Source organism: Micropterus salmoides, unplaced genomic scaffold, assembly GCF_014851395.1.
Source record: "Micropterus salmoides isolate LMB-PRFRI ecotype aquatic unplaced genomic scaffold, ASM1485139v1 Ms_hic_scaffold_10, whole genome shotgun sequence".
NCBI lineage: Eukaryota > Metazoa > Chordata > Actinopteri > Centrarchiformes > Centrarchidae > Micropterus > Micropterus salmoides.
This window is the reverse complement of record NW_024040041.1, coordinates 10,489,170-10,504,329: the sequence shown is the minus strand read 5'-3', so window position 1 is coordinate 10,504,329 and position 15,160 is coordinate 10,489,170. Positions and strand designations below refer to the sequence as shown.

Below are 15,160 nucleotides of genomic sequence, written 5' to 3'. Positions count from 1 at the left end.
TTTCCACACCTGCAAATTTGCTTACTTCACTGACAACAGGAGAATATAGGTGGGAGTCACCCAGATGATGAATGAAAGAATGAATAAATGAATTAAATACTAGATGCATTTTAGTGTGTCACTGTTTTACTCTTTTGTCAATCTAATCTAATCTAATCTAATGTGATCTAATCTTATCACTACTTTGTTGCAAATAAATTCTGAATTGAGGCAAAAAATTTCACATTTTACTAACATGCTGTGAAACTGTTCCCTCTCAAAAGAAGTGGGTGCACCGCATGAACCGGCACCGAATGATCACGCTTTGAAGATGCCTTCACTACGCCCACCTTTAATTGTCAGTAGCGAGGTTGGGCTATATTCGTTTAAAGTCACATGTAGGAAAAAGAAGAGTATCTGATGTAATGGGTTAAGTAAGATACTTTAAAGGAAAATAGCTACACATGGTAATGTAAATAAATATATTGCAAGTGTTTCAAAATGTAAACAAATGGAACATCCTGAAACATGAAACAGCTGCATGTGGCAGCGCTGCAATGGAGGAAATGTGCAACTCTGTTATCTCAAAGCATGCGGTTGATTTACCACTGATACTTACTATTTTGTTGGCAGACCTTGAGTAGGTCGTGTCACGAAACCAAAATATGTATCCTTTGAGACGTCAGAAAGCAATATTGGTTTGATTTATTGTCTTTAAACAAGAAATGTAAAAGTAAGAAAGTGTCGAGAACTGTTTTTAGCAGTTTTTATTTTACATTTACTGTTACAACTTTCTGGTAAGTCTCTCTAATTGCTGTTTTTTCCACCTTCTATACCAAGATATACATGTATTGTTGTATCTGTCTTTAAGTAGCTGTGTCTCCAGAATAATCTGAGGTTTCTGTTGCAGCCAGTAACTACAGCATTTTGGAGCCTGCCAATTAAAATCTGTCTGATCGTGTATTAAAGTGATAGTGACACTGTGGACAGAAAGGGGAAACTGAACTCGTCACAGAGGAAACTCCCACAGACTTCTCAAAAGTGTTAGTGAGGAACCGGCTGACAAGAAGGAAGCGCTGGTGACAGACGGACAAAGGAAATCCAGTCTTCATCATGTGAGGTAGGAGAAGGTGATTTACTGTGTGTGTTTTTGTGGATGGCTGGTCAGTATGAACGTGGTCTCAGGGTGAAAGTCGTGTCATATAGCTCACACCTATACTGAATTATTTTTTCATGTCACAGCTTGAATTTGTCTGTATGCTGTAAATATCACTGTAGAAAACAACGGTTGTGTATTGTGATGTTTATATACTGTATGTTTAGCTGTAATTTGGCAAACTGACATCAAGACAGGATGAAGTCAAAAGCAGCTGGACTTGTTAGTCTTCATTAGCGCTGATGATAAAACATGCTGGATGCATGCATGTTGACATAAAATCCCATTTCTTGACATCCTGTGACTCAGATACATGACGTTAGTTACAGTGAATTTTCATAATCAGACAAAGATTGTGTAATATTGTGACACTCACCAGGATGATTCAGTCGAAATCCTGACAGAAATGTAGCTTTTTTGCATGCCAAAGCTGATCATAGAAATCAAAAACCGCCAAGCAAAGTCAGCCTAGAGTTTTATAATCTTATAATAAGGGGGTTTCTTCTTTTAAGATGCTTTATTCATTATGCCATTTGATGCAGATTTTCCATTTTTATATTTGATTAATCTACTCCTGCCTTTGATTTTTTGCAGCAGCTGGTTTTTACCTCAAGATCACTGTCAGGCCTGCAGCACCGCAGACAACAAAAGGTTAATTGGTTTCAAAGTCAGTGTTGGCTTCCCACAATCCTACTGCTGGGGTTTTCCCCAAACCTGCTACTGTAAACAGCAGCTAAAAAGGCAGAAGTGGAGTCTGTTATGCCTGAGTGACCCTTAAAATCCCCCCCATAGGTTTATCATTTATTCTACCGTTGAAATGATCACGTCTCCCCTTTATTTTTCTCCTTTTTCTTAAACTACGTAATCGTTTAACATTATTTTGCCCTTTATTTGAAGATAAGATGAAAGATAAAAAAATATATTTTTCAAACATTTCTCATTATTTGTGTGCTTGATATGTATGTAAGATAATGAGTTTTTATTAGGTAACTAACTAATTAACAACTGAATTAACTAAACCTGTTCAACATTTCAGCTACTCAGGTTTCATATTCAGCCTGTGGTTATCATCAGTTACCATCCCGAAGAGTTAATGCCATTATCATTGTTTTTTTGTTTTTTTCATATCTTCTTATCAATTTTATATTTTATATTCATGATTATCTTCATGATTCTTGACTTGCAGTACTTGGTCTATCTTTATCCTTCTTATATTTTTCAACCTACTATGTTCATTGTTAAGCACCAAAACACCAAAGCAAATTCCTTGTAGATGTAAAGCTTATTCTGATTCTGATAAAAGATTTTAATGGATCTTTGCTGAATTTTAGCATGCAGGATGGATGCATGTTGGATTTATTGAATGGGCCACTTTTGCTTTTGGGTGCAGAGAAAAATAACAAAACTAATGAACTGCATTGTACAAATTTTTTGATTTCAAAAAGATTATATCACTCTCAGACAAAAGATTTAATTCTAAAATCATGTCTTGTCAATCAGTTTTCATAGTTCATATTACTCCATGTCTCCAGTAACTGCTGCTTCATTCTGGCTGTTTTGACGCCTTTTCTTAGAGATGCTGCCGTTTTAAAAAGGATGAGCATTTTCTCCAAGGAGTGATTAGTGCCAGGATATATATTTAAATCATCTCACCAGCATTTGGTATTTTGTTGGTGCGTGTCCCCAGGGAGAGAGTGTGTATTCTATTCTATCAGGGCGCATCACATGTGAAACAGAGAGATAAGAGGCAGCGGATGTGTGGTGACATCCCACAACAAGCACACACTCAAAGCAGAAGTGAGTGCTGGTAGTGCGGTCATGACGCATTTCTTCATTATTTCTAGTAAATGAACTAATTCTTTCTCTCTCTCTCTCTCTCTCTCTCTCTCTCTCTCTCTCTCTCTTTATATACCCAGACTCACCTCATCTACAGATGCAATGTGAAGTTTCCTAAAACAAACTGAGAAAAAAAGAGGCTCCTGGCCCTGTCTGTTCCCAGGAATGATGCCTCTCTTCTGGGTTGCGCTTTGGTCAACGCTCTCTCTTTCTCTGGCACTCTCCTCTGGTCCAGATCGCTGTACTGTCCATGAGAGTAGCAGCTTACAGAGCGGTGAGTCTCTGCAGTGTTCACCTAGAACAATCTGAATTGTTTTGGAATTAAATCCTTTGAAATTTTCCATTTTGAATATTTGAGATTATAAATGGAATCCCTGCTCAGCTGAATCTCTCATGGGATGCTTTTTTCTAGTTTGTGTGATTATTATATAAATATAAGGTGTGGTAACAATCAGTGGTGGAAAGTACATTTACTCAAGTACAGTTTTGAAGTTCTTGTGAAGTGACATACTTGAGTATTGACTTGACTATTTTCTGCAACTTTATACTTCTACTCCACTACAGTGGAGGGAAATATTGTACTTTTTGCTCCACTACATTTATCTGACAGGTTACTTTGAATATTTTGCAAATATTAATAATTTTACTGACAAAACATGTTGTTACATTTGCTCAAATTAAATGATTGGCTGGCCTACCTCTGCACACTCCTGCCTTTGTACTCACTGTGCATGAAAATGTGTTTTGGGGGAGTCACTTTGGAGGGAGGTGTGAAGGTGAAGGTGGTGGGATTATTTTGATTGAATACTTTCATAATCTAGATTTCTCTTGATAGTTTCTCCAAAGTTGCCAACCCAAGCTTTAGGAAACAAGTGATTTAAAACAACTTGATTATTAATGAGTAGCCTACTTCCCTAATAATTCCTAATGGAGGACTGTAGATAATGATGAGTTACTAGAGATAAATTAATGAATCATTAGGTAATAATTTGTTCACGAATATCTGTTAATGCTCATACTGACCATTTTCTTAATGAATCGTTCCTGATTAACTCTGAACCAGACGGTGACCAGCACAAAACTAGTAATAATTTCTACATTACTAATTACTTAAACAATTTCGTGTAGCCCAAGAAAAGTGATACATAATACTGAGTAGTTACTAAGAAGTCCCTCATTACTTCATCATTATCTTACAATTACTTACCTGTTTTGTGTCCCTCCAAGTAAAGCAGTGCATCATACAGGGTGGTTAGTAAGTAGGGAGACCGGGGATGGGTGTAACATGAGTCAGTTGTAACACGTCCAATTTCTCCAATCAGAAACAAGTTACTAATCACCTGATTCCCTTTGCACATGCCCAGTTTAGGCACTGCCAATTTTAGAAGGAAATTTTTTTTTTTTAACTTTGTTATAGCATTGCCTCCTTTGTAGTTAAACTAACTTAATGTTCTAGCTGTTAGCTGTAAGGTTAGCTTGTTCATGGCCTCAAGAGTCTGGGTTTGTGTTAACAACAATGAAAATGTAAAATTGTATTTATATGTTTTCTTTGACAACCACAGTAATATAGTTTAATTGTTTTATTATTATGTTCACATGTAACTAGTTTGTATCACACTTTGAACGATCTGGCTTGAAAGAGCTCCAAGATGCAGACAGAAATTTCAAAAAAGTTACAACCATCCCCGGCCTCCCCTACTGAATAAGTACTTCATCATTTAGAGGAATCAGGAACTCACGAAGAAAGCAGTTATAGTATTTTCTGTGTGTGGCCCGATGGATAGCACTGTGGCATCACAGCAAGAAGGTCCCGGCCTTACTGTGTGGAGTTTGCATGTTCTCCTCATGTGGGTTTTCTCTGGTTGCTCCGGTTTCCCCCACCCGCAAAAACATGTTAGGTTCTCCAGTCAATGCCATTGAGTGCCAGTAACACAGGCTCAGATCTGGAGTTGGTCCCCGGGCACTGCACATTGGCTTCCCATTGCTCCCTTGAGGTATGGGTTAAATGCAGAGAATGAATTTACACATGTATGTGTATGTGACAATAACATATCTTACCTTACCTTTCATGTTTGCCTCCAGCGTGATGAAGGGACACCCGGAACACAGTGATATAGTTTAATCAACTTTACTCTTGTTCTCCACATGTACTCTCGTTCTCACATGTAGGTGTGTATCTCCTTTTCCCAGTAACCAGAGTGGGCATGTCTCATTATATTACAGTGGTCAGAATGATTAATCCACAGATATTCATGAACTAATCATTACCTAACGATTCATATATGTAGCGTACGCCCGTCTGCTGCTCATTATTATCTACTACATAGCCCTCCATTAGGAAATATTAGGGAAGTACTCGTTAACGACTTTTCTATAATGAAGTTGTTCAGATTATTTCCTCACTTGTTTCTAAATTAACTGATCATAAGCCACTCTATAAAATTTGATTTGAGTTGCTCATTAATTAATGGTTCACTATCAGTTACTTTTGAATTTTGTTTCCCCTATTGTTACCCAAAAAACTGTTACCCAAAAATGCTTTTCACACAAGCATTGGTGTTAATAATCCTATATATAATACTATAATACTGGGAAAGCATAATGCACAACAAGTACTTTTAGTTGTGTTACTTTAAGTACATTTTGCTCCAAACACTTCCATACTTTTACATTGGTAAGATTTTGTATGCAGGACCTTCACTTGTAATTGAGTGGGGGTTTTTTTCCATAATTACTATTAATTGTACTTAAGTAAAACATCTAATTATTTTTCACAGTATCTACTCAGCATAAAACAATAGCAATTAAGGGTAATTTAGCAAAGTAATTGAGCAATCACTTAAAAACAACACTCCCTCTCTACCCAGAGTCACCATTGCTGAAATCCTTACAGTGCCATAACGACTACGAATCCTATGTCCTCTGCAAGTGGAGGGAACACAGAAACACAACTCTGCAGCTTTGGTTCAAGACAGAAAAAAACAGGTACAACCAGTAGAGAGGACGGGACAGCAGGGGGACCAAGAGGGTGTTTAGCAACACGGGACGGGCTGGATGGTTGTAGAGACTGAAATAAAACAAAATGTTTTATGTATGGCAACTTGTTGAAAGATGAAAACTGATTATTGGTCAAAACATAGAATATAATGTAGGATTATGGGGTAAAAGTGATGTAAAAGTGATGTAAAAGTTTTCTGTATCACAGCTCTGTGTCCATGTCCTTGCAGGACGCTGTGTGCGCCCTACGGTGCTGCAGTACAAGAAGCGAGCGAGTACAGGACTGTCCAGTGTAGATATAATACTCGTACATTTTCCATCGGCATCAATCACACAGTCTTTTTCCTCAAGGAGAAGACACTCTGCTCATCTGACCCACACAAGCCTCTGGAGCTTTTACAGCACTGTGAGTTTACATGACATCTGTCAAACAAAACTGTTACTGATGATTATGAGAGGAATACATTGTGCTATTAAGTACAAATGAATGCATATAAGCATAATACACATAAGGAAATAACATTTGCATTAATTGGCATCAACACTTCCACTTCGACCTGTGTGTTTTTGTGTTGTACAGTGAGAGCACGTCCACCTGTGAATCTGTTCACACATGATGCAGGTGATGGAGGCCGACAGCTCAGCTGGTCCAGCCCCTACCCCCCCTCCTCCTCCTTAAACCAAAAAATCATGTATCAGCTCAGCTACAGGACAGAGACACAGGACAACTGGACGGTCAGTATGAAACATATGCTACCAGTAAAAATTCATACTGAAACTAGACAAGAGCAGCATGTAATGGGCATTCGTGCAGTTTTAGTTCCTAAACACAATAACTGACTGCTCAAGCCTGAGCCTTGATGATGCTACAATGAAGCATATAAATATCCTAAACACACTGTACAATAGCATACATTGCTATGCTAGTGGCTCTATAAGGCTTTATTTAGGCACAACAATGTTTTGAGTTAAATGCTAACGTCAGCATGTTAACTACACTCACTATGACAATGCTGATGTTTAGCGGGTGTAATGTTAATCCTGTTTGAAATCTTAGTTTAGCATGTACGCTTGCTAATATTTGCTGAATAAAGGCATTGTAGAGTTAAAACCGGCAGCTAATGCAGTAGAATGGAGCGTAAATTGCGTTTATTTGTTCTATATTTCACCACACACAATAAAAGCAGAAACAAAAAGTGTACAGTTTTAATTACGTATTTGAACTCTAATTAAATACTTTGTGAGCCAGAACTCACTCGCATCACTTTTCAATCTCTCCGCAGACTGAGTACGTCACAAACACCAGCACAAAACTAGATAAGCAATTGTTGCTTCCAGGTCGCAGGTATGAAGCCAGGGTGAGGGCCCGGGCCAGCGTGGGTCACTGGAGCCTCTGGAGTCCTGTGTTGACCTGGCAGACTGAAGACGGTGAGTCAAAGAAAGTAACCTGTGCAATCCATCAACAAAACTGCGAGTCCTTTCCTGTATGTTTCACAATTTTGCTTTCACTTTGATATTTCTGGGTAAACCATTTGACTTGCATCTTTTATTTATTGCATCATTTTAATCCGGGATGGTCTTCGTCTGATACAGACCCTGCTCCTTATCTCCCCTCCTTGCATTTCAAATCTTCTCCCTCTGTCCATTTTTATGGGAAAAGTCTGCAGCTGTTGTTTTTAGCTCTTTCCTCATCTCTCTCTCTCTGGCTCTAGAACCTGAGCAGGTTCCCAGTTTGCATTGTGTGCTGGATGGAGAGAAGGAGGTGATGTGTAGCTGGGAGGTGAGCGGAGAGCTGGCTCACTTCATTACATACCAGTTGGCTTGTCGACACAACCAAACTGCACAGTGAGTCGAGTGTGGCGCTGACAATACCACCTGTTTGAGGTTAAAAAAAATGCATCCCATTTATTCATTCCCCTCCTCTCCTGTTAATATCTGCCTTTAGGTCTGAGGGTTGCTGTGTGAACCCAACTGTCACTTCTGACCTCAGCGGGACGGTGCTGAGGTACAGCTGCTCACTGACTGTCGCAGACCCTGCACATCTGATGGTGGAGCTCCTACCACCACTCAATGGAAAGAGTTTCAAAGTCCACCAACACAGTGAGTGGACACGAGACAGAAGGGACAACATTATGTGAGAGATTGGAGCTAAAATAAAACAGACAATGAGGCGATAAAAGCTGTGCAGACACATGGCGGCGAGCAGAGCAGCTGTGTTTGAGTGCCCCCACCTAGTGTTTGAATGGCACTGCTGCATCCATATCCGTGTTTGTTACCAGGCAATAAGACAACATAACTGAAGATGGTTTGGTTTTAAGCTGTCATAAAACAACTTAGAAATCACACGCTTGTCCACATATTTAGCATAAAACAATCACAAAAAAAAGGTTCAATCCAACATGAAACGTGGACATGCAAACTATAAGCGGCAAATAATAATTTGTTACACATAATTTTGAAGCATGACATGATAAAAACTACAAGTTACTATAACTTGTTTTTATTTAATTATAAATGTTTCCATCATGAGTTACTGGATGCTACAAACTAATCTCTTATTGCGCAGTTCGTCCCAAACCACCAGAGAAGGTCCAGGTGAAGGAAAAGGTCAGCAAGTGGATAGTGGAATGGACTAACCCAAACAAAGCTTCAAATCTCGAACTGTATTATCAGGTCTGCTATTACAGGGCACATGATCAGGTGAGAAACTTTTAGCTCATGAAATCTAGTCCTTAAAAACGCCACAACCGGCAAATGTTAATGGATCTACATGTATTCCTTTTTCAGGGATCCTCTTTCCTGCTGAACGTTTCAGGGGGGTCCATGTCTCTGACCATCCCGGACAGTTCTCTGGCCCCATCCCAGCGCTACCAGGTCAAGGTCCGGTCACTACTCGTCCCTGATTCCGTCTACAAGGGAATCCCCTCTGAATGGACCCAGCCTGTCGACTGGACCTCGCATGAAGGTACTATACGGCGTGTACAGAATGCACATAAATAAAGGCAACACCAACATATGCCACAAGTGCGTGATCGCAAAAAACAAAATCATCATATCATGAATAATTAGCACCATTATTATTGTTATTGTTATTATAATAATAATTATTATTATTATTATTATAATTGATTCTGTTTCCTGTCCCCTGACAGCCTCCTGGTCCCCAACCGCCCTGATCTATGTCTTTATCTGTGTGTGTGTGATCACAGTCTTCTTCACATTCTACTGCACCATTCCAGCTTGTCGAAGGTATTTTATTTATGTATACTTCTGAACACTTCAGTAAAAGTCCTGTTAAATAAAATGTAACTCTAGCACATCAGATAAATGGAAAAGAGGACATACATAATACATCTGAAATGCAATCAAATTAAACTAATAAGTCCAAAACATTGAAATATAAAGTTTAAGCATCAATATCTGTCCTTACTTTACACATACAAAGGTTTCCATTATGGAAACATATTGCTGTGTAAAACATTAAAGCAGCACTCTGAAACAGGGGTTTTCTCCTAATACATTTATTGTTTCTGACTCTGGGACAGTAAAATGTCTTCAAACTACTATATCTCTGAACTATCTCTTTAAACAAATCAGACACATTTAGGATGTTCTAAGTGATTTCCTTTTGATAACTAATGTGATACGTATTCATTTATAATAAAGCATTCTTTTTACATGGTGTATTTTCAACAAATAGGAGGGTAGTTCTGTGGGTGGACTCAGTTCCTTCACCAGGTAAAAGCAAAATCCTGTCTGAGATCAAGGTGAGACTGGCTAATTCTACAGTTTGATTGAATTGGTGTGTCAAGAAATCTGCATATTTTTGTTTGTCTGATTGTATTTTGTAACATATAAATCATTCATCAAAAACATTTTTTGTGATCCAGTCAGCCAATAGCTGGACCCTCATGCAGAGCGAGAACACGTCCATGTGCAGAGTGCAGCACATGGACAGCGTATCGACATGGTAAAACATTTCACCCTTGACATTTCCTGACAGACAATAAGAACAAATGCTTCTGGTGCATGGATGGATACATTACGTGACGATTCTCTGCTATCTCCCTGCAGCTCCTCAGACATTTCGCTGTGGCCGACCAAAGACAGTGAAAAAAAGCTTTTGGAGCAGGGCGAGGGCTGCTGGAGGTGTGATAACCTGCCTTCCCCTGCTGAGAAGGTTAACAGCTCTGACACATCCTCCATGAGCTTCAGTGGGCCGTACATCTTCTGCCTGGTCAGTTACTCACGGTCGTAGTGCCAGTGTCATTTGTCAGGTATCCAGGTGCTGAGAATTTCTCAGGCACTCACACAAAAGCACAGACATTCAGCTGAATCTGAATGTTCAGCATGTTCATGTTTTTATCATTTTACATCAGCTGAAATACTGTCTGATAAGTCATTCCTAAAATGGCATCAGATATTTGATTTAAATTCTTTGCCTTTGATGACATCTGCCAGGAACTGCAGATGAACACCGGCCTTAAGGGAATCGTTTGATATTTTAGGAAATTCAGAATACTCATTTGTATACTTTCCCACAGTTAGATGAGAAGATCTAGAAAATAGTCTAAAAGTGACATGTTGTGGTTTTACGGTGGGTTATGTGCCAGACAGTTCTTGGCCAGGTGCAGTTGTAAGAAGTCTCTGTTCCAGGACAAGAAATAGCATAACCCCCATAAAACCACAATGTTATAAATTTAACAAACAATATATAACATGTTAATTAGTGAGCTTCCGAGTTGCTGATTGGCAACTGTTGTAACATTCAGACAGCGCCAGGCTAGCTGTTTCCATTCTTTATACTAAGCTAAGCTTAGCGGCTGCTGGTTGCAGCTTCATATCTATCGTACAGACATACGTGGAATCAATCTTGTCATCTAACTCTTAGCAAGAAAGCAAATAAGTGTATTTCCCAAATGTTAAGCTATTCCTTTAATAACAATGAAATCACATGCTATATTACAACTTGAGAACTTGGGAAATATTTTGAGAACAAAATAATTCAGAAGATAGCCACTTGCACATGCTGCATAGCAGTTTATAAATGAGCAAATGACAATTAGCTAGCTATGATTATCAATACACATATTATTAATTAGCTTGCAGCCGTTAGATGTCATACTGAACAGCAGTGTTTCTATCCTACAGTCACCAGACCTGAAATGCAAGTCAGTGGATGTCAAGTGTGAAGAGGAAGAGCCAGAAAAAGAAACCCCCTCAGGTGACTCTTCATCACCTTCCCCTGTGAATTTCGGCCTTTTCGGGGAAGGTTATGTGTGTCTGCCCAGCCGCAGCGTCTCCAGGTCCACACAGGATCTTGTATTTCACAGCGATGCCAACACAAACGCACACAGGCACGACAGCGCTGAGCAGGACCAACAGCGTCTAGATGAGACAGATGACCAGACAGGCCTCAGCGAGCCCACCAGCAGCCACCAACCTCCAGCCTACACCTCAGGACTTTTCACTCCCTGGCCTCAAGAGGACACCATACAGGCCTCAGGGTACTGCCACCTCCCCACAGCCCACATGACAGCAGAAAAGTAACCTGCAGCAAGCAAAGGAAGAGCATTTCAAGGGGGACCTATCAGGCTTTCTCAGCAGACATAGCAATCAGTCAGTGTTTTGGGTTTTTTTTTAACATAAGCTTTGCACTTTATTTTAAGCCTTTTATGTTTCCATGTGAAAAAATTCAATCATTGGGTATACATAAATGGGTTTTTAAACATTAGAAAGGATTTTTAGGAAACATTTTGCTCAGTTTTATGTCTTGTCTGACCTACCATCAGGTTGGATGTCTGACCAATGGAGGGCAGTAGTGAGCTGAGCCTGTGACTGCGGTGCAAGTAAATCTAAGGGGATGGAATTCCCCTATGGTGCACAAAGTAATTATTTCTTTTTGAACTTTTTTGGAAGCTTCCTGACACATTTTAGGTCAAAATTAAATTAACAAATATATTACAATACAACTGCAGTGCATACAAACTAGTTCAGAATTTTTAATTCAATGGTAAGATTTTCTCAGCAAGATACAATTATTTACTTCCTTGTATATTTTTTCCAGCCATGTAAGGCATTTCACCAACATATCTAACCGCAGGCTCTTAAGAACTGTGTTGAAATGTGGTCTGTTTTATTACTTCCTCAAATTTACTGTCTCTCTCACAGCTGAGGTAAGAAGCAGAATTATACAGCATCTCATGGAAAAGGTGTGTAACTTTGCTGATTGCCATATTCGTTGTGGTTATGTATGCACGTTTGCACAAAGGTGTGCGAGTTAGGACCTTGTTCTCAATGTTCTTGCCATTTGTGTTGCTAAATATAGAGTATATTATCTACACGTTGATGTGCTGATACTGCTATGTTGCGTGGCATTGCCACTGGCACTGTATGCAAGTTTTTGTTCAAGAGAATTCAAATATGTTAAATCTACTTTTAATGCATATACTTAAAGTAGGCCTATAGATGTATTTCGATGTCAGCAATGTATGAGTAATCTGACTGCACTTTTGTATGGTGATAGTAAACTTGTAAAATGTTTTAAAAATCTCTGTTTTATGAATGACTTACACACCCCTCATAGCATACACACACAAACAAATATAAACTGGCTTGTAAGTTTTCAGGCTGGCTGGCAAACTGCTTAACATATGCTCACTTGCTAGTTTATTAGGTTCACTGAGCTAAAACTAATACAACACTTCTGCAATAAATCTTACCTTCATGACTTTTTTAAGGTTTTATTATAATTGCATTGAGTTATACTGACAAGTGTTTCTATTATTTTGTCCACTACATTTATATGAATGAGGGCAGTCTGACTACTATTAATATTTATCCTGAATGAATCTATATAAAGTATCAGATTTAAAATTGCATAGATTCCACTGTGGCAGCTGCTAAGCTGTGTAAGGTTGAGCTAGGGTTTTTCTACAACATGATTAGATTTGCCTATTGTCTCATTAGTTAATCACTAACTGAATAATTACCAAAATATCAGTTCATCAAAATACCCTTTTTAATTTTCTGATAACATAAGAAGTTTACTTTTTACACAAGTATTTAGCAAGTAAATTTAGCTTTAATTTTACCTAAGCCTAGCAGTGGCTATCTCTACAGCTGGCTTTTGCTTAATGTACGCTAGCATTTTTGTTTTAGCTGTGTAGCTGTTTCTCTATAGAAAGTGCATTAAGCAAGATATTATCTTTTTTAGAGCAGGTACTGCAAATTATATTCATAATAAATATTTTCTATGGCATAATACTTGTCGTTACTGTGTTTTGACTTTGACTATAACTGTCCCTTCCGTCTATTCACATCACACTTGGCTACTGTAGGCTATTTTTTTGCTGTCGTCTGTTATCAGTCTCTTTCTCTAGATGGGTTTCTATCCACTTGCTTTTCAGTGCATTTTCAATGAGGCCATAAAAAAACAGATGCAAATCAACATATCGTAAAAAAAAATTGGGTCAGTCATCAGATCTGGAAACTGACCTTCTTCAAAGGAATAATGCAATTTTTCCGTCATGTTTTCAACATTGTATTTCACCATTTGAGGGTTGACTGGTGCTCATCTAATTACTTCATATTGCTGCGTCCTCTTACGCTGCAATAGTCTAATGTCCACCAGCTGTTCGACAAATCAGCTCCTAATAATCTCATAATGGTAGTAAACTAGTAAAAAATAGTAAATGGAAATGCATCTTTTTTCCGATTTTCAACAATTTACAAATTTACAAAGTTATGACAAACAGTGGCTGGTTTTTCTCCCTTGTTTACCTGGGGACATGACCAGTGTGTGTCTGTATTTGTTAGACATGTGTGTACAGTAATCTGGCAGCTGAGGTCCAGATCAGAAGGAGGATGTCACTGCGCATAATTAAACACACTTTCTGTCTCTCTAATTTATTGCTCTGTTTTCTGCACATCTGTCTAGCCTGACTTGTGCAGAGTATTCAGGGTCTGTCCATTTTGGGAAGCAGATGTGAGTGTGTAATGCATATGTGGTGCATGTATGAGCTTGTAATGCAATATTATTGGAACACATTTATACCATTAACGTATTGTTCCTGAGCAAAGCATAAGTCTTTTTTGTGTCTGCAGAGAGAACACAATGCTGGAATTCCAGGCATGCTGATATCGACATCCTGTGTTTTCAGCCCATCGCTAGGTACAACTTCCTGTCTGATGAGGTTGAGGAGCAGTTTGACACACGGCGACTGAGTCATGATGCCCGTGAAGACGCTAATGCACATGTCTACTTGGCCTTGACCACGGTAGCGGAAGGCGATGGGAAGCCGATTTGATGTGTTTTCCCAGCATTCCTAGCTTTTTCAGATGCTCAGCCCCCCCCCCCAAAAAAAAATTATCACATTCCTCAAAATCACCATCTGGGGATTTTTGTTCTCTGGAGTGGGAGAGTGCGTTAAGTGAGTGAGTGAATGAGTGACAGATTCTTATTGATCTTCATCAGTGAAAAGAGAAAAAGATAAAAACATGGATAACAGATAAAGGTCAGGGTTAATGGAGGTGTATGCGCTTGATGATGTATTGTGTCGTCGTCTGTGTACAGCATGTCCCTGTCCTTTGTCGTGCATAAAAACAGGAAAATAAAAGTGCTGGAAGGTGTAGGGAGTGCGTGGCACCACACGGATGCTTGTGTAACCTCCTGTTCAAAGGCCTCCGTTTCCTCCCTACTGTACATCAGGGAATCAGGCCATACTGAAACACAGACTCTTATTCCAAAGAAATGTCTTCGTAAGCAGTTTGGACAATTAGATGCATTTTATCAGGGCAGCAGCGGGGCCTCTCTTTGCTTTTTGTTTCTTTTTAAGTTCTTTATTATCTTACGTACACTATATTCCCTTGCATTCAGAAAGACACAGGTGTAAGAAACCTTGCTGAACATTCACTTGTGTATTTACATGTGACATGACAGCTTATTTGCTAATGGAGAAGGCCCAGAACTGCAGCAGTGTTATATTGAAATTGCAGTGATGCATTCTCATTGATGTTTGAAATTTTACATCCTGACAGTTTAAAAAATGGTGGGTGTCCCCCCGTCCTCAACGAGATGAATTGAAAGAAAGAATAGAACTTGAAGTTTCAATGCCTGATTTTGACACAAACACAAAATTCTTCCCATTGCTTCGGAGGACATTGCATTCATTAATTCGCTAGACACATACC

General features: G+C 39.0%; 1 protein-coding gene across 4 annotated transcripts; it reads left to right on the top strand.

Annotated features, from left to right (window-relative positions):
* Positions 1 to 943: 943 nt before the first annotated feature.
* csf2rb (colony stimulating factor 2 receptor subunit beta) lies at positions 944 to 12,518 on the top strand. Of its 4 annotated transcripts, XM_038695577.1 has the most exons (16): positions 1,768 to 1,786; positions 2,823 to 2,932; positions 3,052 to 3,245; positions 5,839 to 5,956; positions 6,199 to 6,374; positions 6,549 to 6,703; positions 7,252 to 7,396; positions 7,681 to 7,813; positions 7,914 to 8,068; positions 8,535 to 8,668; positions 8,756 to 8,933; positions 9,121 to 9,217; positions 9,669 to 9,735; positions 9,859 to 9,938; positions 10,043 to 10,205; positions 11,120 to 12,518. In XM_038695577.1, exons 3-16 carry the CDS (start codon positions 3,137 to 3,139, stop codon positions 11,516 to 11,518), a joined length of 2,109 nt encoding a protein of 702 aa, XP_038551505.1. In that variant the 5' UTR covers positions 1,768 to 1,786; positions 2,823 to 2,932; positions 3,052 to 3,136; the 3' UTR covers positions 11,519 to 12,518. The 4 variants fall into 4 exon arrangements, with proteins under 4 accessions (XP_038551494.1, XP_038551519.1, XP_038551512.1 ...); XM_038695566.1 differs by lacking the exons at positions 1,768 to 1,786; positions 2,823 to 2,932 and adding an exon at positions 944 to 1,099; XM_038695591.1 differs by lacking the exons at positions 1,768 to 1,786; positions 2,823 to 2,932 and adding an exon at positions 1,005 to 1,109.
* Positions 12,519 to 15,160: the final 2,642 nt, after the last annotated feature.

Excerpts from the sequence above, each read along its gene's own strand:
- csf2rb (XM_038695566.1), top strand. The coding sequence starts at position 3,137 with ATGATGCCTCTCTTCTGGGTTGCGCTTTGGTCAACGCTCTCTCTTTCT. Across the intron at positions 6,704-7,251 it reads AGACACAGGACAACTGGACG|ACTGAGTACGTCACAAACAC; the intron begins GTCAGTATGAAA and ends ATCTCTCCGCAG. Across the intron at positions 9,736-9,858 it reads AAATCCTGTCTGAGATCAAG|TCAGCCAATAGCTGGACCCT; the intron begins GTGAGACTGGCT and ends TTTGTGATCCAG.